This window comes from Pseudophryne corroboree, chromosome 4, assembly GCF_028390025.1.
Source record: "Pseudophryne corroboree isolate aPseCor3 chromosome 4, aPseCor3.hap2, whole genome shotgun sequence".
Taxonomy (NCBI): domain Eukaryota; kingdom Metazoa; phylum Chordata; class Amphibia; order Anura; family Myobatrachidae; genus Pseudophryne; species Pseudophryne corroboree.
This window is the reverse complement of record NC_086447.1, coordinates 702,363,772-702,386,111: the sequence shown is the minus strand read 5'-3', so window position 1 is coordinate 702,386,111 and position 22,340 is coordinate 702,363,772. Positions and strand designations below refer to the sequence as shown.

The 22,340-nt window shown below is 46.0% G+C and overlaps 1 protein-coding gene across 2 annotated transcripts in view; it reads right to left on the bottom strand.

The window, feature by feature from the left end:
* Positions 1-22,340, bottom strand: part of TTC27 (tetratricopeptide repeat domain 27) — an 880,123-nt gene that overhangs the window by 747,404 nt on the left and 110,379 nt on the right. For both annotated transcript variants that reach the window (XM_063917959.1, XM_063917958.1), the window contains one exon: positions 10,682-10,811. In XM_063917959.1, coding sequence (XP_063774029.1) covers positions 10,682-10,811 — 130 coding nt within the window. The remainder of the gene's footprint in view (positions 1-10,681; positions 10,812-22,340) is intronic.

The window sequence follows — 22,340 nt, the reverse complement described above, 5'->3', positions numbered from 1 at the left end:
TGGAGTCAGAATCCGTGTCGACATCTGTGTCAACCAACTGGGATAGTGGGCGCTTTTGAGACCCTGACGGCCTCTGAGCTGTAGAATCAGACACGGGTTGAGACCCTGACTGATTATCCAACCTTTTATGCAAGGACCTTACGTTATCATTTAACACCTTCCACATATCCATCCAATCAGGTGTCGGCGCCGTCGGCGGCGACACCACATTCACTTGCACTTGTTCTGCCTCCACGTAACCGTCCTTGTCAAACATGTCGACACAAACGTACCGACACACCGCACACACACACAGGGAATGCTCTAATTGAGGACAGGACCCCACAAGGCCTTTTGGGGAGACAGAGAGAGAGTATGCCAGCACACACCCCAGCGCTATATAACCCAGGGATTACACAGTAACTTAGTGTTTACCCAGTAGCTGCTGTTTATGATAATTTGCGCCTAAATTTATGTGCCCCCCCTCTCTTTTTACCCTTTTTCTACCTTGATATTGCAGGGGAGAGCCTGGGGAGCTTCCTCTCAGCGGAGCTGTGAAGAGAAAATGGCGCTGGTTAGTGCTGAGGAAGAAGGCCCCGCCCCCTCAGCGGCGGGCTTCTGTCCCGGGTCTGTGTAATAAAATGGCGGGGGCTCGTACATATATACAGTGCCCAGCTGTATATATGTGTCTTTTTGCCAAGAGGTATCCTAATTGCTGCCCAGGGCGCCCCCCCCCCCCTGCGCCCTGCACCCTACAGTGACCGGAGTGTGTGGGTAGTGTGGGCGCAATGGCACACAGCTGCAGTGCTGTGCGCTACCTCATGTGAAGACAGGAGTCTTCTGCCGCCGATTTCGATGTCTTCTTGCTTCTGCCGGCTTCTGACTTCTGGCTTTGCGAGGGGGACGGCGGCGCGGCTCCGGGAACGGACGACCAAGGTTAAGATCCTGTGTTCGAACCCTCTGGAGCTAATGGTGTCCAGTAGCCTAAGAAGCGCAACCTAGCCGCAGTTAGTAGGTTTGCTTCTCTCCCCTCAGTCCCACGTAGCAGAGAGTCTGTTGCCAGCAAAAGCTCTCTGAAAATAAAAAAAAAACCTAACTAAAATACTTTCTTATTAGCAAGCTCAGGAGAGCTCACTAAAAGCACCCAGCTCTGGCCGGGCACAGATTCTAACTGAGGTCTGGAGGAGGGGCATAGAGGGAGGAGCCAGTGCACACCAGGTAGTACTAAATCTTTCTTTAGAGTGCCCAGTCTCCTGCGGAGCCCGTCTATTCCCCATGGTCCTTACGGAGTCCCCAGCATCCACTAGGACGTTAGAGAAAACACTGACAGCTGGGTTAATTAAGTGCCCAGACAAACCAATATGAGAACAGTCTAATAACCAAATACGATGAAAGATTTAGTGTACACAAGGCTGAATTCTGGCTCCTTCACGCCATATGCTACAGAAAATTCTATGCATCTGTACATAGAGATTCATGATTTACTTACCAAGAAGTCCTGTTACCAGGATACTAAAAGGATAATGAAATAATCTAACATATAAGCCTGTAACAATGCAGTGAACCATTGGTTAATGAATAATAATTAGGGACATACAGGAAAACTATCAATGTTTCATAACCCTCAAGCATAATCTAACACTTTAACTACAGTTTAGATAATTTATTGATATTTGAAGAAATTATAAATGGTGTAATATAATTATGCTGTGTATAATTAATGCTCTTATACACATCCCGACAGCAGCCTCGTTGTTTTCCAGACATCTCAATAGATTCAAACACCAAGACATCTTTCTGCAATGTGTGTCTGGGACAAAGGTGGCAGGGAAAACATTCAGTAAGATTCTTCCTCCGCTGTCCAAATAGTTTCCCTCAAGGCTACTTCAGATATACACACATATACACACACACACATACATACATACATACATACATACACACACACACACACATGGTCGAGTCACTTTATTATGATTACCTTCTACAGTACATTTGAAAAGTACTTCGTACGACGTGTGCTGGCTAGGTGGGTATATAAGGTGTGCGATAGGCCGTCTGCACACATATCACTAGTTGCTATTATGGGTAAAAGGGGTGATTTATCCGAATTGCAAGAACGGATGATTATTAGCTTTCAGGACAAGGGTGGCAGTATTTCTGAAACAGTGCAGTATGTGAACTGTTCGCGTGCTGCTGTGGTGAAGGTGCATCGTAACTGGACAAATGGCACCATTGAGAATAACCGAAGTGGAAACTGTAGAGCACCACGTGCCATTGAAGTGAGAGGTGGACGTCGGCTACCAAGGTGCATGAGGGCTGGCCGACACGCTACAGTGGAGCATCTCACCGTAAAAATAAACCTAGGGGCTACCATACGTGTGTCTAACATGACAGTTCAGCCAGTCTAACTGCTGTCCGTGCTGCACACAGCGGTTACTCTATTAGCTGGCAGTCAAATTAAAGTGACTTGAGTATGACAATTTGTGTAACCTGGGCACATTTTTTAACAAAATAACAGAATCGCCAAGCTGTGGCCCACACTCTGCTGCACTGTCTCTGCAATAAGGTGATGGGCGGTGCTATATTGGGAGGGGGGTGTCATAAGTACATGGGGAGTTTATGGTCCCATGTAAAAACATTTTTTGGCATGAGGTGGTGTTCATATTATTATTATTATTATTATTATTATTATTATTATAAAATAGGATTTTAAATTACCTACCGGTAAATCCTTTTCTCGTAGTCCATAGAGGATGCTGGGTCCATATTAGTACCATGGGGTATAGACTGGTCCACCAGGAGCCATTGGCACTTTAAGGGGTATATGCAATTGCGGTCGAATTCCCGAAATTGTCGAATTTCGGGTCATTTTCGACCAAAAAAAAAATTCGCCTATGCAATTCAGTGCTTTCCGACCAAAAAACGGACTTTCAAAATTCGACTTTTTGAAATTCGAATTTTTGCAAATTCGACTTTTCTGCAATGATATAAGTGCTGCAATTCGACCAAAGCATATTCAATTCAAGTTTGGAAATTCGACAGCAGTGCTTTTAGACAGCAAATTCGTCATTTTCAATCCGCCACACTTTGGAGGGTGAAAACAAATAAAAAAAATTTAAACATGTTTTTTTTTGTGTTTTTTTTTGGGGGAATAGCAGATCTATTTATAATAGAAGGGATTAGGTACTTTTTTTTTTTTTTTGGAGGCACAAATATTATTTATAATTTTTTTAAAATATTATTTTTTTTTTATTTTTTTTTTATTGCTGGAACGGTACAATCCGAAAAAAAAATTGCGTGGGGTCCCCCCTCCAAAGCATAACCAGCCTCGGGCTCTTCGAGCTGGTCCTGGTACTAAAAATGCGGGGAAAAAATTGACAGGGGATCCCCCGTATTTTTAAAACCAGCACCGGGCTCTGCGCCTGGTGCTGGTGCCAAAAATACGGGGGACAAAAAGAGTAGGGGTCCCCCGTATTTTTAACACCAGCATCGGGCTCCACTAGCTGGACAGATAATGCCACAGCCGGGGGTCACTTTTATGCCGTGCCCTGCGGCCGTGGCATTAAATATCCAACTAGTCACCCCTGGCCGGGGTACCCTGGGGGAGTGGGGACCCCTACAATCAAGGGGTCCCCCCCCCCCCAGCCACCCAAGGGCCAGGGGTGAAGCCCGAGGCTGTCCCCCCCCATCCAATGGGCTGCGGATGGGAGGGCTGATAGCCTTTTGTGCTAATTAAAAGATATTGTTTTTTCCATTAGTACTACAAGTCCAAGCAAGCCTCCCCCGCAAGCTGGTACTTGGAGAACCACAAGTACCAGCATGCGGGAGAAAAACGGGCCCGCTGGTACCTGTAGTACTACTGGAAAAAAAATACCCAAATAAAAACAGGACACACACACCGTGAAAGTAAAACTTTATTTCTTACGTCGACACACACATACTTACCTATGTTCACACGCCGACATCGGTCCTCTTCTCCATGTAGAATCCAGGGGTACCTGAAAAAAAAGATCAATATACTCACCTCAGCCATGGTCCAGAGATACATCCACGTACTTGTAGAAAATAACAAACCGCAAATACCCGACCAAACGGACTGAAAGGGGTCCCATGCTGACACATGGGACTCCTATCCCCGAATGCAGAGAGACCTGTCAGTGACAGCTGTCACAGAAAGGTCTCTATAGCCAATCAGGAAGCGCAACTTCGTTGCGCTCATCTGATTGGCTCTGTGCGTCTGAGCAGACAGCGCATCGCACAGCCCAGTCCATTATATTCAATGGTGGGAACTTAGCGGCTAGCGGTGAGGTCACCCGCCGGTCAGCGGCTGACCGGCGGGTGACCCCCCCGCTAGCCGCTAAGTTCCCACCATTGAAAGTAATGGAGCGGCTTTGCGATGCGCTGTCACATCACAGACAGCGCACAGCCAATCAGATGAGCGCCACGGAAGTAGCGCTTCCTGATTGGCTGAAGGGACTTCAGTGACAGGAGTCACGTGATGTCCCGGCATTCGGGAGAAAGGGGTCTGATGTGAAAGCATTGGACCCCTTTCTAGTCCGGTATGGATCGGTGTTCGTTTTTTTGTTTTGCCAAGTACGTGGATTATCTCTGGACCTGGATGTACCTCTGGACGCTGGAAGGTGAGTATAATTTTTTCACAGGTACCTCGGATCGTCGGAGACCGTGGCAGTCGGCGTGTCAACATAGGTAAGTATGTGTGTGTCGGCGTATGAAATAAAGTTTTACTTTCACGGTGTGTGTGTCCTGTTTTTATTTGGGTATTTTTTTTCCAGTAGTACTACAGGTACCAGCGGGCCCGTTTTTCTCCCGCATGCTGGTACTTGTGGTTCTCCAAGTACCAGCTTGCGGGGGAGGCTTGCTGGGACTTGTAGTACTAATGGAAAAAACAATATCTTTTTATTATCACAAAAGGCTATCAGCCCCCCCATCCGCAGCCCATTGGATGGGGGGGGGGGACAGCCTCGGGCTTCACCCCTGGCCCTTGGGTGGCTGGGGGGGGGGGGACCCCTTGATTGTAGGGGTCCCCACTCCCCCAGGGTACCCCGGCCAGGGGTGACTAGTTGGGTAGTTAATGCCACGGCCGCAGGGCACGGCATAAAAGTGACCCCCGGCTGTGGCATTATCTGTCCAGCTAGTGGAGCCCGATGCTGGTGTTAAAAATACGGGGGACCCCTACTCTTTTTGTCCCCCGTATTTTTGGCACCAGCACCAGGCGCAGAGCCCGGTGCTGGTTTTAAAAATACGGGGGATCCCTGCCCAATTTTTCCCCTGCATTTTTAGAACCAGGACCAGCTCGAAGAGCCCGAGGCTGGTTATGCTTTCGAGGGGGGACCCCACGCAATTTTTTTTCTTCGGGTTTTTCCCGTTTTTTCCCGTTTTTTAAAATCGCGGCAAAATCCGCCAAATCGGACGATTTTCGCCCACGATTCTGGCGAATCCGTTTTTCATTGAATATGGTGAATTCCGGAAGCCACCTTCCGGAATTCACCTGGCGAATTTAGTCGAATTAAAAAACGGCGAAAAATTGCCGCGATTCGCCGTGAATTGCATATACCCCTAAGAGTTTAATAGTGTGGGCTGGCTCCTCCCTCTATGCCCCTCCTACCAGACTCAGTTTAGAAAATCTGCCTGGAGGAGCCGGTCACAGCTAGGGGAGCTCTACAGAGCTTTCTTAGTAAAAGTTTTCTAAGAGTTTTTTATTTTACAGGGAGGCTGCTGGCAACAGCTTCCCTGCATCGAATGACCGAGGAAGGGAGCAGTGTCCGCCCTGCGGGGTCTGAGCCACTGTCTCCGCTGACTGGACATTGAGCTCCAGAGGGGGTAGATCGCTCCCCGCCACAGGGGAACGCTCACCCCAGCAGCATGCCGCCACCCCCTTGCAGAGCTGAAGTGTGGCGAGTAAGTCACCGTCCCCCCTAACAAGCGGGGGGGTCGGTGTGAAGATGGCGGCTACAGGGTAGGAGCGCAGTATTAACTGCGCTCCCGGACGGCTCAGCGGTACTTAAGTGCGGCGCTGTGAGGGGCGCCCTGAGCCAGCGCCTGACCCTACACTGACCATTTCAGCATGTCAGGGTCTGCAGATCTCAGCCAGCACACAAAAACCTCAGGCCAGTATAATCTTGAAGAGCGGGAAGACAGCGCCATTAAGGGGCCTGAGCTTCTCCTCAGAGCGGACCCAGCAGCGCTTCAGTGCCATTTTCCTGCCTGCAGATGGATGCAAGTGGAAGATCAGTCCCTCCAGTGCAACTCCAGCTATCTGTACGGTACCAGGGGGTTGTAGAAGGAGGGGAGGCTGTGTAAAGGCTGTGTCACCTATTAAGGGACACAGTCAGCGCTGGTTTAGGGTCTCCCTATACCTGTAATAACGCTGTGTGGGTTGGCTCCAATCTCTGTGTCTCTCTGCCATTATTGGGGAGGAAACTCTGTCTGCCCAGTACCCTGTGTGTATGTGAGGTGAGTGGTGTGTATTAGCAAATATGTCTAGAGACTCTGTTTCATATGCTGCAGAGAATTTATCTTCTCAGGAAGATCCCATCCCATGTAATCAGGATTTCACTGTTGTAGCGCAGATCCCAGCTAGAGAACCGGAGTGGTCAGTCTCTCTTAGGTTAGCCTCTCTCAATAGAACGGCCAATATATCGGCCAGTGTGTACAGGGCTTAATATGAAGTAGTAGATCACAAATCAAAATAATCTTCCTCTATTAGCAAAATATAACTGAAACACCTCTCACCTTCCTCTCTACACCCGGTGGCTGCAGAGAGGAGCAGCCACCGGGGAAAACCAAAGCCGAGATATTCCGATGATCGGTATTGTGACACATTGGTCACCAAAGTTTGAAAAAACTGATGTTTTACAAAGGTAGATTTTTTTTTTTTACATAAAATTAATGTTGGTTACGTTTTAAATAGATGCTCTTAACCTAGTTCAATCTTACCAATTTCTGAGCGGTTTTTGGGGAAAAAAATTAGCCAGTTAAGTGGTTAAGGGATCCCGAACTCTCCTTGTCGTGATACCAAAATGTTTTCTTTACTACTGGGAATACCAAAGCGGAATATCTTTAACTATTTATTTCCATTACAAAATTAGTTTTTATTCCAATGAGGTTTTTAAATTAGTATATATGTAACATTCTTAACACGCGGAACAGTCATTTAACTAGCAGAGAAAGAATTAAAAAATAATTATCCATCCTTGCAAAACATATAGCCCTTTGTACTGAAAGTGTGATTACTTAAATGTTCTATTTCCAGCATGGCTGATTATACCCACCTTGTCTCCTTCCAAAAGCCTAATTTTTAATCCACCAGACATTTTTACAGCTTATTATCAACAGTTTATTCATGGGGGGACTCGCCACTCTTGGCAAACAAAGTATGGAGATACAGCTCGCTCAGAATAAATTAGACAAGAGAGACCTTGTGGATATGCACAAGAGCAAAGTGATAAATCATTTTCATTTCACTAATACAAAGTTTCAATTAAGTGTAATCAAAAGCACTGAGCGTTCATCAAAAAAGGAGATCATTCACTTTCTAGATAAGGTTAATTCAGTTTTATTCCAGCCGGGCTCATATGGAAATCGGATGTCTAGGTTCGGGACCCGCTAAGCCTAGCTTGTGTGCTGGGATGTCCTATCTCCCTGAACAAACAAGTCATCAAATATACTTATCGCTGCCTTTCGGCTGTACATCATTCTCCTACTACCACTCTGCTACGTGCTAACCAGCTGCCTGCGTGCGGAGACTATTAATGATCAGCAGCTGTATCTGTCCGAGCCAGCAGAGCAGAAAAGAAGCATCTCCTATAAATCAGGCTGCAGCTTTTAGTAATGGCATATAGTATGCATCATTTGAAAAGTGTGATCTAGGATATGAAGATTTGTGTTCGCTCCTATGGGCTGTGTCTGGGAGCTTGTGGAATGGTGCTCTCCAAAAGACAGCAGGCACCAGTCATAAACCAGGTCTCATTTAAGAGGGGAAAAAATAACATAAAGTATAAACTACCATAAAAATAAGAATAGGACCAGTACATTGTAAACGTACTTATTTGGAAAACAAGACAGCACATTAAAGAAGAGGTACCATGCAACATTTTCCATCAAAGGTATTGTTATTCCCATTTTTAGGATAGTTTGTACTGATGGGTGGTACTTATGTCTTTGTACTTATAAATGGGGGGCTTCAGTTGTTTTTTTGGTGCACTGTGCCCGACGGAGCAATTCAATTGTTGCTTTATTTGGGTGCGAATATCGCGGGCGCCTTTTATTCATGCTCGCCCCCTCCTGTGGGGTCAAGCAGAAATATGCGAAAAGTCCGTCTTTTTACACATTTTTACGTTGTCTTTTTTGTATCACAAGCACCCACACACAGGACTGCAGCATATGGAGTGCTTTCAATTTGTACTTTTCTCACATTAGTGGCAGTGTAAACTCTCACCATGGTGCGTGGTGGGACGCATACCGTGGCTCAGTCATATCGGTGGCCAGTCTCTTGTGGTTTTTCTCAGATTAGCGTCCTTGTTACACTGCTATAGCACGCATATCCACTAGTGGTGAAGAGGGTATGCGTACTTTGTGCTTTTATCGCATTAGCAGTGCGAAACAGATGAAAATTAAGTACAAAATTAAAATACTGAGTGACAAAACGCTTGCCACAGTTTAGTCCCTTTTTTTCATGGCACATTAAATTGGGCTATTTGGTCAAATATGAGGATATTTTAGTGAGGATGCATCTTTATATGGATAATAGAAATGTTAAACTGCAAAAACCCTATTAAAACAAAATAGTTCAGATAGTAAATATAACTCCAAGTTACTACAGTAGATAATCATTCAGAAAGAAACATGTATTTAAAGTTCTACAATTGGTGCCAATAATCAATTATAAAACAGGAAACGTAACCAGAATATCAACATTTCACCATAATAATTATGATAAACGATAAACAAACAAAGGGTTAGATTAACAAATGTGTCATTCTTATTGCTGTATAAACATATCTTCACTAAATATAAAAAAATTATTAAATTATTGCAGCAATTTTACAAGGGAACATAACAAAAAATAGAAAAGGGGCCTCTTCTGTCTTGAACTGTCCATGTCACCATTGCTCTACTCACCTGTCTACAAATTTCCCCTTCAGCAGCACTGACACCCATAAGCTGGGTATAGAATAAATCAAGTACTGCGCTCACACCCACCCCTAACAACTAGCGGAGCACAGAAGAGGGTAATGGGGATGGGGGCAATAGAGACAAATAGCAGGCCGGGAGGGTCTCTCCCAGGCCCTCTGTGTGTCTCTATTGCCTTGCCTGCAACGGTTTACAAGATGCTTTTTAGAATCCGTGAAATGTACTACCCTTGGCCTTGTTACTCGCGATACCCAGTCTGCTGTGTTATAATAATGTCCAAACTATGGTATGTACAGATGTGTCCACTTACATCTAGCCTCCCTGCATGTTAAACAGCCCATCTAGACATGCCATGCTGTGGCGTGACACGGTAGGACCAAGCGTCTTTATGTGCAATTTATTACATTAAAATGCAGCTTATTCACACTGCTATGTGAATAGGACGCACAAGCAGCTGATGCTGATTAAAATGATATGCGGCATGTCAATATTCTGTGTGCGACTGTGGCTGTATCAGCATACAAAATGGTATGTTACAGTGTTTTCCTAGAACGCCCGAAGCTAACGGAGTTGCGCGGGACCTGTCAGCTCACACACGCCAGGTATCTCCAACTGCGTGGCGTATTGAGGCAAGATGCATGAGGACACGTGTACTTACGTTATGGTTAGCTTTCATGTGTGTATGCTCTATCACATTATGTAATGTTTTATGTGCCTGATACGGCACTGCTGTGTTGCATTGGCACCATATAAATAAAAGATAATATAATCTCAATGTACATGACAACTTATGCTGGGTACACACATAGACGATGGATCCTTGGATCATGTGACCGATTGGTAAAGCTAAACACACTTACCAATCTGCCACTCCATATGTCTGGCCAGACATCACATCTGTATGGGCATTTAAATTTGTCCGCCCAGTTGTGATGTCTTTGTCAGAGTTCCCTGTGAGTGCCTAAAGAGTGGGTCGGCCGTACATAGGGTGTCATTCCGAGTTGATCGTAGCTGTGCAAAATTTTGCACAGCTACGATCAACTTTCCTGACATGCGGGGGGACGCCCAGCATGGGGCTAGTCCGCCTCGCATGTCAGTCCGGCCCCCCTCGCAGAAGTGCAAAGGCATCGCACAGCGGCGATGCCTTTGCACTTCAGGAGTAACTCCCGGCCAGCGCAGCTTTAGCGTACTGGCTGGAAGCTACTCCTCGCTCCCTGGCCAGCAGCGGCTGTATATGACGTCACGCAGCCGCTGCGGCCCGCCCCCCGTTCGGTCCGGCCACGCCTGCGTTGGTCGGACCGTGCCTACGAAACGAAGGCCAAAAGCCGCCGTTTCACCCCCTCCCGCCTATCGATCGCCTCTGCCTGTCAATCAAAGAAAAAATGGAATTATTACCAGCTACTATTTCTGTCTTTTTATGTTCAAATTAATTGACTATATCAAATACAGTTAGCAATTAAAAAAAAAATACAAACTACAAATTGGAAAGAATGTCTACAAACAAAAACAAAAAAAAAGACTTGTAAGAATAGCGTTTGTATCATACCTCGGTAAAACGCTCAAATAGTGACAATGGTAAAAAATCTTGAGGTTCAGAACGAACAGGTGGCCCAGTCCAGTTGCTCTGAACAAATAAATGCAGACAGCTTACACCCAACAGGAACACCAGCAATTGCCTAGAAGAAGGATAGCGGTCAAGGTCAAAGATTTATTTCAAGAAACAACATTTGGGCTTATTTAATAAAAAAGTGCAGCGGATTTCAAACTGTGTGTCCGACCCCAAAGTGGGTTGCGATTCCATGTTGCTGAACGTCAGGCTGATGACTCCTCTGATCTCTCAGCCAGTGATCCAAGGAGTCTGAAAAATCAGTTGAATTGTCTGTTACTTCAGACTCCTGAGATCACTGGCTTAGAGATCCGAGGAGTCATCAGGCAGCTCAGCCCCTATCCCAGTGCTCTGCCTTTCCTGTCCCGCCTAGCAGCTGCTGCTGCCACCGTAGCCATAGGTAGGCTGCACTCCTGGATCCCTCATCTACATGCAGATATCCACAGGGGTACACAGCAAGGGTGTTCCAAGGCCCTGGGATTTCTGAGCTGTAGGAAACTTGCAGATGAAACACGCAGCCAGCAGCAGTCCACAGTCAGACTCAGAGGAACAATCTGAGGGGTAAATGTACTAAAGCGTCTAAAACAGAAAATTGGTAATGTTGCCCATAGCAATCAATCAGATGCTGTCTATCATTTCTCTAATGCCAATTAGAAAATAAAAGACAGCATCTGATTGGTTGCTATGGGCAACATCACCATTTCTCAGTTTTAGAAGCTTTAGTAAATTTCCCCGAGTCTGTGAAGAACCTCTTGGAAGTAAGTGCAGCATTTGGGGGTCATTTGCAGGCATCAAAGAGAGTGGGGAGGTGGGGGGTTGGGATTGTGTTCCGGGAAGCAAGGGAGCATGAGGGGGAAGGAGGGGAGCACTGAAAACAGACTTTATGGAATGTGTCTGTGGATGTGGGGAACAGGAGAGCACAGTGCAGAATATGGAGGGGGAACAGGGGAAAACTCAATAATTAAACACCCACTGCTTCTCCCTAGTCATCCTGTGCCACCCACTGCCTCCCCCTCCCTGTCACTCTCTGCCAACCCCTATCACCCATTTCCACCCCCCTGCCAACCTATGCCTCTCTGTTACCTTCTGCCATCCTCTAACACCCTCTGCCTTTTTCCTGTACTCCACTGCCATCCACATCACCAACAGACTTTATGGGATGTGTCTGTGGATGGGGGAACAAGGTAGCAGTGTAGGATGTAGAGGTGGGACAGGGGAAAATGCATTCATTAAAAACCCACTGCCTCTCCCTAGTCACCCCCTGCATCTCCTTGCCAGCTACTGCTTCAATCTCTCTCCTACTGCCACCCTCTGTATCTCCCTGCCACCCCCGTCACCCACTGCCTCCCATGCCACTTTCTGCTTCCCCATCCTTCCTCTGCCACTCCCTAGTCACCGTCTGCATCTCCCCGCCAGCCACTGCTTCAACCTCTCTCCCACTGCCATCCACTGTATCTTCCTGCCATCCCCGTCACTCTCATCACCCACTGCTTCCCATGCCACTTTCTGCTTCCCTATCCCTTCCCTAGTCACCCACTGCCTCTCCCTTTTTTATTTTTGCAATAGTGTGTGAACTTCACAAGAAAATGAGATAGGAATTTATAAGACATTCATAATTTACACAGGACAGATTAGCTGCTGGAAATTGTTGTAAAGTGGAACTTGTCCCCAAGTTTCTCTGATTTCATTAACTAACCAACAGTTAAATGCAATACCTCACTTTTTTACTAACAGTGCCTATTGTCTGGGCTCTGCAAGCTCACATGTATTAAGGGGTTGGGTATGCTGACCGCAAGGATCCTGACCGCCGGTCTCGTGACTACATCCCGTATTAAGGGATAGCATGACTGTGACATTCAGATACGTGCAAATTGCAAAGCAGGAAGCTGGATCTAGGAGTTCATAAAACACACTCAGTTTTATAACTAATGCAATGCTTTAAGACGATGGGGAAAATGTAATAACCTGCGCAATGCATGTTTCTGGCAAGTCTGGACAATGCTATAAGTGGCAATCATTTAAATGGCAAAACTGTCTTTTAAATGACTGCCCCTGTAAAACATCAGGCAGACTTGTCAGAAAAACTTTGATGCTACAACATTTACCCTGTTAACTTTTTTTCCTAAATGCCAACAGCCACAGGACGCCTCTTTATAGTTTATGACACATATATTACATATAGAAAGTAAATGCCTTGCTTTGGCTTGTGCTCCTCTCATTTGTCTCCAACAGAAAAATCCCAAAATTAGAGTAATTAGGAAACAACTTGAAGCTACACAACAAGTTGAAGCTGACATTTTTTTTCCGGGATTTTCACATATAAAATTCTGAGTTCAGTCAGGCATTCCCAAGAATCAATGGAAAATAAATTAAATGGTTTTACCCACTAAATAATTCAGGACACCAGCAGGTGTCAGAGCAATAGCAACTGAGATATTTTATAAGGCGGTCATATGGTAGATGCTTACATCTTTTTAAAAGCATGATAAATGGAACGTTTAATAGATGGAATGTTTGCATTAAAAGAAAATAATCTTTACAAAAAAAAGTTGAAGATATTAGTAACTCACACTGGGGACTCACAATACAATGGGTGTGCAATAAGTTTCAGGATGTACAGTGCATAAGTAGTCACAATCTGACTGTCTGCTTGTGAACTGTAATATTTGACTAAAGCTCTTGAGATATGTCAAGGCACAGAACTGTATATAAGTAGCACTGCACACAGAAGAAGTCAGCATGTTCACTTCCTTCACAAACTCGTTATGGAGCTCAGCGGAGGTCACTGGAAATCCGTGATCTTCTACGACTACAAGAGTGGTCTGCAGCAGCAGGAGAGTTTTGACCGTCAGCAAGCAGCTTTTGGGGAGGTAGCACTGTCCCAAACCACCGTGCTTGCAGAATTTCGGCGCAAGATGCAATCCCTGGAAGACTAGGAGCAATGCGACCTGTGTCTGCCATTACCGAGGACAACATTGCTACCATGCAGGCCATGGTTGAGGTGTATGCCAGGCTGACTGTAGCCCAGTTAGAGAAGAAAGGCATCTCATCGGGATCCATCCACTTGATACGCCACAAAAAGTTTGGCCTGAGCAAGGTTTCTGAACGCTAGGTGACCCACAAGCTGACTCAAGGGCAGAAGGATGCTCGGGTGACTTGGTGTCACAAGATGCTGGCCAGGTTTGATGGCAGTCACTCAAACTCTGTCTGGGAGATCATCAGCGGCGAAGCATCCTGGAACTACAGTTTAGACCCCCAGCCCAGTGGACCCCAGTTAGAGGTGCGCCGCCACTGAAGTTCCGATGTGTGTGCAGCATGGCCAAGCAGATGGTGGCTGTTTTTTTGGTCAAGACTGGTCACATAGCTACCATACCACTCATGCAGCAGCGCACAGTCACTGGGGATTGGTACGCCAACCAATGCCTGCTGCAAGTGCTGGAAGCCATTTCCAGGCGTCGTCCAAGAACACCTGCTTGTGGTGCCCTTCTCCATCACGACAATGTACCTGCCCACAAGTATAGGAAAGTGGTGGATATTCTGGCCCGTGAACGCATTCAGGAGTTTGGTCATTCCCAGTACAGTACAGTCCTAGCCCCCTGCAACTTCTTTGTGTTCCAACACATCATGTGCAAGATGCGAGGAATTAGTTTTGAACACCAGAAGCTGCAGTGGTGACATGCATCCAACATGTGGAAGACATACCCGCTTCGGATTAGTCCAGCTGCTTCACCAAGTGGTTTGAGCGCATGCAACTTTGCACAGACTACTCTGGCAAATACTTTTTGTGCATCCAGAAATCCCTTGTATATGCACTGTAGTAACAGTCATACTAATGCGGTGCTACGAACGTGTTCTTATTTAAAAATTAGGATTTTAATAACCTACCGGTAAATCCTTTTCTCGTAGTCCGTAGAGGATACTGGGGATCCATTTAGTACCATGGGGTATAAACTGGTCCATTATGAGCCATGGGTACTTTAAGAATTTGATAGTGTGAGCTGAACCAAACAACAATACTTAACCATGTATCAGTGCAGGACGAATGAATCACTGGGCGGCCGCTCAGTATTCTCTACGGACCACGAGAAAAGTATTTACCGGTAGGTAATTAAAATCCTATTTTCTCTTACGTCCTAGAGGATACTGGGGATCCATTTAGTACCATGGAGAAGTACCAAAGCTCCCAAAGCGGGTGGGAGAGTGCGGAGGTTCCTGCAGAACTGTTTGGCCTCTGAGGACCTTCAGTTTGGTCAAAGTATCGAACTTGTAGAACTTTGCAAACCTGTTTGAACCTGACCAAGTAGCTGCTGGGCAGAGCTGTAAGGCCGAGACACAGCGGGCAGCCGCCCAGGAAGAACCCACGACCTAGTCGAGTGTGCCTGTACAGACTTAGGAACTGGCAATCCTGCCGTGGAATAAGCATGCTGGATAGTGAGCCTGATCCAGAACGCAATTGACTGCTTTGAAGCACGACACCCAATCTTATTGGGATCGTAAAGAACAAACAGCGAGTCCAATTTCATGTGATGAGCTGATCTCTTCACATACACCTTCAAAGCCCTCACAACATCCAAAGACTCTGAAGTAACAGAGGTGTCGGTCACAACCGGAACCACAATTGGTTGGTTGATGTGAAATACCTACACCACCTTAGAAAGAAATTGCTGACTAGTCCTGAGTTCAGCTCTGTCATCATGGAAGATTAAATAGGGGCTCTTGTGAGACAACGCCCTCATCTCCGACACACGTCTTGCAGAAGCCAAGGCCAACAGTGTGACGGTTTTCCACATAACATATTTTACATCTACCTCCTGTAATGGTTCAAACCAGTCCGACTGGAGGAACTGCAGCACCAAATTGAGATCCCAAGGTGCCATGGGAGGCACAAAAGGAGGCTGGATGTGCAGAACACCTTTCAAGAACGTCTGGACCTCAGGAAGATACGCCAATTGTTTCTGAAAGAAAATGGACAAGACCGAAATCTGGACTTGTATGGAGATAAGACGTAGGCCCATATCCACACCTGACTGCATAAAAAGCAGGAAACGTCCCAGATGAGATTCCACCGCAGAATATTTTCTGCTCTCACACCAAGAGACGTATTTCTTCCAAATACGGTGGTAATGTTTAGACGTTACCCCCTTCCTGGCTTGGATCATAGTCGGGATGACCTTGTCAGGAATCCCCCTCCTGGCTAGAATCAGCCATTCAACTTCCATGACGTCAAATGTAGCCATGTTAAGTCTTGATAGAGGAACGGCCCCTGTTGCAGGAGATCCTCACGAAGAGGTAGAGACCACGGATCTTCCAGGTGCATCTCCAGAAGGTCCACGTGCCTGGCCCTTCTTGGCCAATCTGGAGCAATGAGAATTGCTTGAACTTTTTCCCTTTTTATTCTTTTCAGAATTCTTGGGATCAGCGGAAGTGGAGGGAACACATACACCATCTGATAGACCCATGGAGTTGTCAGACCATCCCCTGCCACTGCCTGTGGGTCTCTCGACCTGGAACAATACCACTTGAGCTTCTTGTTAAGACGAGAGGCCATCATGTCGATTTGTGGACATCCCCATCGACGTGTCAAGCACCTGAACACCTCCGGGTGAAGACCCCACTCCCCCGAGTGCAGGTCGTGTCTGCTGAGGAAGTCTGCTTCCCAGTTGTCTACTCCCGGTATGAAGACCGCAAACAACGCCACAGCGTGTTTTTCTGCCCAGAGAAGAATTCTTGATACCTCTGACATTGCTGCTCTACTTTAAGTTCCTCTCTGTCGGTTTATGTACGTTACTGCCGTCATATTGTTCGTCTGAACCTGTCTGGCCCGATCTTGAAGAAGATATGAGGCCTGCAGAAGGGCGTTGTATACAGCCCTGAGTTCCAGAATGTTGATTGGAAGGACGACTTTCTGACTTGACCATCTTCCTTGAAACTGCACCCCCTGTGTGAACGGTTCCTCAACCTCCGACGCTTGCATCTGTGGTTAGCAGAATCCAAATCTGAACCTGAACCTTCGGCCCTCAATTAGGTGAGAAGTCTGTAGCCACCACAGAAGGGAGATCCTGGCCTTTGGCGACAGACGGATCCTCTGGTGGATGTGAAGATGTGATCCGGACCATTTATCCAACAGATCCAGCTGGAAGGGCCTCACATGAAACCTTCTGTACTGAAGCGCCTCGTAAGAGGCCTTTTCCAACAGAAGAAACACTTTCTGCGACTCTGTGTTCAGTATCATTCCCAGAAATGGGAGCCCCAGAGTTGGCTCCAAAACAGATTTTGGGAGATTTAGAATCCATCCGTGATCCTGGAGGAGTTTGGTTGTGACACCAATGCTGCTCAACAACCTGTCCCTGGACGGTGCCTTTATCAGAAGATCGTCCAGGTACGGAATTATGTTCACTCCCTGCTTGCGAAGGAGAAACATCATCTCTGCCATCACCTTGGTGAACACCCTCGGTGCCGTGGAGACACCAAATGACAGGGCCTGGAACTGGTAGTGACAGTCCTGTAGTGCAAAGCGTAGATAAGCCTGGTGAGGCGGCCAGATCGGAATGTGAAGGTACGCATCCTTGACATCCAGAGACACTAGGAATTTCCCCTCCTCCAGACCTGAGATCACCGCTCTCAGAAACTCCATCTTGAATTTGAACAATCGTAAGTACGGGTTCAACGATTTTAGATTCAAAATCGGTCTCACCGAACCTTCCGGTTTCGGTACTACAAACAAGTTGGAATAGTACCCTTTGTTTTGCAGATGAGATGGAACTGGAACAATGACCTGAGTCTGTACCAGTTTTTGAATGGCATCCTGTAAGGTTATACTTACCTCTTGTGAAGCTGGGTAAAGAAATTTCACACAGGCTGATATCTTCACATATTGCTGCTTTCAGCAGAAATAGGCCCCCACATGAAAAATTATATTTGAATTGCAAATTACAGTTGGGGGGGGGTCCTACCGCGGACACACACATTTTCAAGTTGAATGCAAAGAAGAAAAAGGGGAGGGGGGGGGGAAATGTCTCAAAGATGGTGCACTCAATTATAACATTTTACTTTTATTAGTACATAGTTTAAGAAATGAGTTAAAAAGCAAAAATAAGGTTAAAAATGTTAAAGTGAGATAGCCAAGAGTGGAAAGCGTTTAAAAGAAGATGCACGGTGTGATTTATGGCTCCAAAATCCAATATTTTGCACAAATAGAGATATTACAGAGGGATAACTATATAAATCAGAGGTTCCCAAACTGTGTGCCATGGCTCCCTGGGTGCCTCGAGCTGGTGGTCCAGGACCAATTCATATTATTCATGGTCAATATAATAGGCAAAACCAGTGCTGGTGGCTGCCAGTCATAAAATATTACCTATTCTTGTGTTCACCTGCTGATCTATATCTGTGAATAAACCTCTTAAGCGTTGCCAATAAAAGTTTATTGTTATATTGTCTCACTTCTATGTCATTTATGAAGTTTACAATTGTCAAACGTATTTCAATAAAGAATTTATATTATCCAAACTCCTGCCTTATAAATGTGTGTAATTGATCCTATGTGGTGTTAATCCACTGCAATAGCCATCCTTATATAAGGACATGGATCGATTACTCCTCATACATTCACATCTGTTTTTACACATAATCACTAATGTAGATTAATGAGGAGATCCCTGTTCTGGTTATATCTGTAGGATCAGGGAGAATGATCCTGTTGTCCTTTTCATTTATTATAAGGAGGATCAGTTATACTCATATGGCTCAATTGTTGAGTGGTCTTTAATTGTTCAATATTACGAAAAGAGGTTATTATAAATAATCACTTATTATATTTAAATAGACAATGAGTGTCAGAGGAGTATTCTGGGTCCTTGAATGTCTAAGGAGTTCCCATTCAGGGCTTATTATTGCAGCATATGAGTGTAAGACACAAATGCCCTGTGGGCTTATGGGTACACACACGACAATTAGCATATCACATAGGTTTGTATTTCACATATCATAAAAGTTATTGACAAATGGATCATATATTAAGCACACTAGTGCATACACCAACGCAGCCTTTCGCTCGAGCTTTGTCAAGGCCAACCGATTGCCTTCCAGATCCTGTTTTTATACCTCCTGTAAACGTGTTTGGCCAATCCCCTGTCACTCATTACATGTCTGGCCAATCTCAGGAAACCACGTAATAGGTCCCACCCAGGGAGATCCTTGATGGACAGGAATGTGTCCAGCCGATGGCTACATGACATCACATTGTGGGAGTGGCCGCTGGGACTATGATTGACATATACAAGTCTAAAGCAAACAAGCGCCTATATCAATGTGCTCTTATCAAAAGATACAGGGATGTTATTGACTGTACATGAAGATGTTATGTCCCCTTGCATGTGGGGAACCAAATACTACAGTCCCAAAGGAGAGGGTCTTCTAGTATCAGCTTACCAGCTTCTGTGAAGCTAGTAAGCCTGACTTGAAGAATCTGTGAGGTGGGAGCTCCTGAAACTCCAGTCTGTAGCCCTGGGAAATAAGATCTATGACCCAGGGATCCTGACAGGATACTGTCCAGATGTGACTGAGATTTCTTAGTCGAGCTCCCACCTAGCAGTCTTCCAGGCCATGCGGTCCACCGTCATGCAGAAGGCTTTGAGGAAGCAGAACTGGAGCTCTATTCCTGAGAACCGGCAGTTGCTGGTTTGCGTGGTTTACCTCTAATGCCTCTGTTGGCAGTAGAAGATCTTCTGACTTTGCCCTTAAACTTGGCAGTCTGAAAGGACTGTAGGGTAGATCCTGAGTAGGTCTTCCTAGTTGGGGATCTGCAGAAGGAAGATATGTGGACTTACCCGCAGTAGCTTTGGAGATCCATTTGTCCAGTTCATCGCCAAATAAGGCCTCTCCTGTGAAGTGTAGGCCTTTCAAGCCTTTCCTGGAGTGCGCGTCCGCAGATCACTGGCGTAACCATAAGCCCCTGCGTGCTGATACTGCCATAGCAGTAGTGCGTGCATTAAGCAAACCTACTTCTTTTATGGCTTCCACCATAAAGTTCGCAGAATCCTGTATATGTTGCAGGAGCAACACAATCTCCCCTCTAGATGAGGAATCCAACCCTTCAATAAGGTTACCCGACCATTTTGCAATGGCTTTAGTAATCCACGCACATGCTATAGTGGGTCTCTGGGCCACCACAGCAGCTGTTTACAAGGATTTGAGTGTAGTCTCAACCTAACGATCAGCTGTGTCTTTCAGGGAGGCTGCACCAGGGACAGGTAACACAATCTTCCGTGACAACCTGGATACGGATGCATCCACTATCAGTGGACTTTCCCATTTTCTCCTATCCTCAGGAGTTAAAGGAATAGCTGAGAGTAACCTTTTAGGGATTTGAAATTTCTTATCAGGATTAACCCATGGTTCTTCAAACAGGGTATTCAATTCCTTTGACACAGGAAAAGTGACTGAGGACTTCTTTTTCACATTAAAATAAGATTCCTCACACTCCTCTGTCACCTTATCAGGAATTTGTAGCACATCTCTGATAGCTTCTATAAGAGCCTGTAATCCCTATGACAGAGAAGCGTCACAGCTTCTGAATCCGCCTCCCCCTCCTCCATGTCTGACCCCTCAGCGTCAGAGTCAGACTGCAGGGTATGGGCCAGAGTTCGTTTTTGTGGACAAATGGCAAGGGACTGTGACTCTTGTTTGGGGACTTAGTCTCTGTTCATAATCTCATCCACAGACTGTTTTAACTATTGCGTCTCTTTCTCATTACGGGACAATTTATTAGAGATAATAGTATTTTAATTACATACTGGTAAATCCTTTTCTTGTAGTCCGTAGAGGATGCTGGGGTCCACATTAGTACCATGGGGTATAGAAGGGTCCACTAGGAGCCATGGGCATTTAAGAGTTTAATAGTGTGGGCTGGCTCCTCCCTCTATGCCCCTCCAACCAGACTCAGTCTAGAAACTGTGTTCGAGGAGACGGACATACTTCGAGAGAAGGAAATACACAAATAGTGGCGAGATTCACACCAGCTCACACATACAAGGCAAACCAAGCTAACCAGCTTGAAACAATTCAGCAACGGCGGAACAACAGTACTTAACCAAGTAACAAAGCAGTACTCAACCAAGTAACAAGGCAGTACTGAACCAAGTAACAAGTGCAGGAAAACGAAGCGCTGGGCGGGCACCCAGTATCCTCTACGGACAACGAGAAAAGGATTTACCGGTAGGTAATTAAAATCCTATTTTCTCTTACGTTCTAGAGGATGCTGGGGTCCACATTAGTACCATGGGGATGTACCAAAGCTCCCAGTATGGGAGGAAGAGCGCGGAGGCCCCTGCAAAACAGATTGACCAAACTTTAGGTCCTCAGAGGACAAAGTATCGAACTTGTAGAACTTAGCAAACGTGTTCGACCCTGACCAAGTTGCTGCTCGGCAAAGTTGTAAGGCCGAGACACCCCAGGCAGCCGCCCAGGAAGAACGCACTTTACGAACAGAGTGTGCCTGAATAGAATTTGGACACGGAAAGCCTGCCGTAGAATAAGCATGCCAGATAGTGAACCTGATCCAGCGAGAAAACGTCTGCTTAGAAGCAGGACACCCAATCTTTTTGGGATCATAAAGGATAAACAGAGAGTCCGACTTTCTGTAACGTGAAGTCCTCTTCACATAAATCCTCAAAGCCCTCAAAACATCCAAAGGACTTTGAGGTAACTGAGGAGTCAGTAGCCACCGGCACCACAATAGGCTGGTTGATATGAAAAGCTGACACAACCTTTGGAAGAAATTGCTGATGCGTCCTGAGCTCAGCTCTATCTTCATGGAAAATCAAGTAGGGGCTCTTGCAGGACAATGCCCGCAATTCAGACACACGCCTAGCAGAAGCTAATGCCAACAGTGTGACCGCCTTCCAAGTGAGAAACTTGACCTCAACCTCCTGTAAAGGCTTGAACCAATCCGAATGCAGGAACTGCAACACCACGTTAAGCTCCCAAGGTGCCGTAGGAGGCACAAAGGGAGGCTGGATGTGCAGCACCCCTTTCAAGAAAGTCTGAACCTCAGGGAGGGAAGCCAACTGTTTCTGGAAGAAAATGGACAAGGCCGAAATCTGGACTTTTATGGAGCCCAAACGTAGGTCCACATCCACACCTGCTTACAGGAAGAGGAGAAACCGCCCAAGTTGAAACTTTACCGTAGGAAACTTCTTGGATTCACACCAAGACACATACTTTTTCCAAATGCAAAGGTAACGTTTAGACGTTACTCCTTTCCTAGCCTGTATCAGGGTAGGTATAACCTTTTTCGGAATGCCTTTTCGAGCTGAGATCTGGCGTTCAACCTCCATGCTGTCAAACGTAGTTGTGGTAAGTCTTGATAAGCGAACGGCCCCTGTTTTGGAAGGTCCTCTCGAAGAGGAAGATGCCTTGGATCTTCCAGCAGTAACTCCAGAAGATCCGCGTATCAAGCCTTTCTTAGCAAGTCCGGACCAAAGAGGATTGCCTGAACTCTTGTTCTTTTGATTATTTTGAGAATCCTTGGGATGAGTGGAAGTGGAGGAAACACATACAGTGACTTGAACACCCACGGAGTTACCAGGGCGTCCACCAC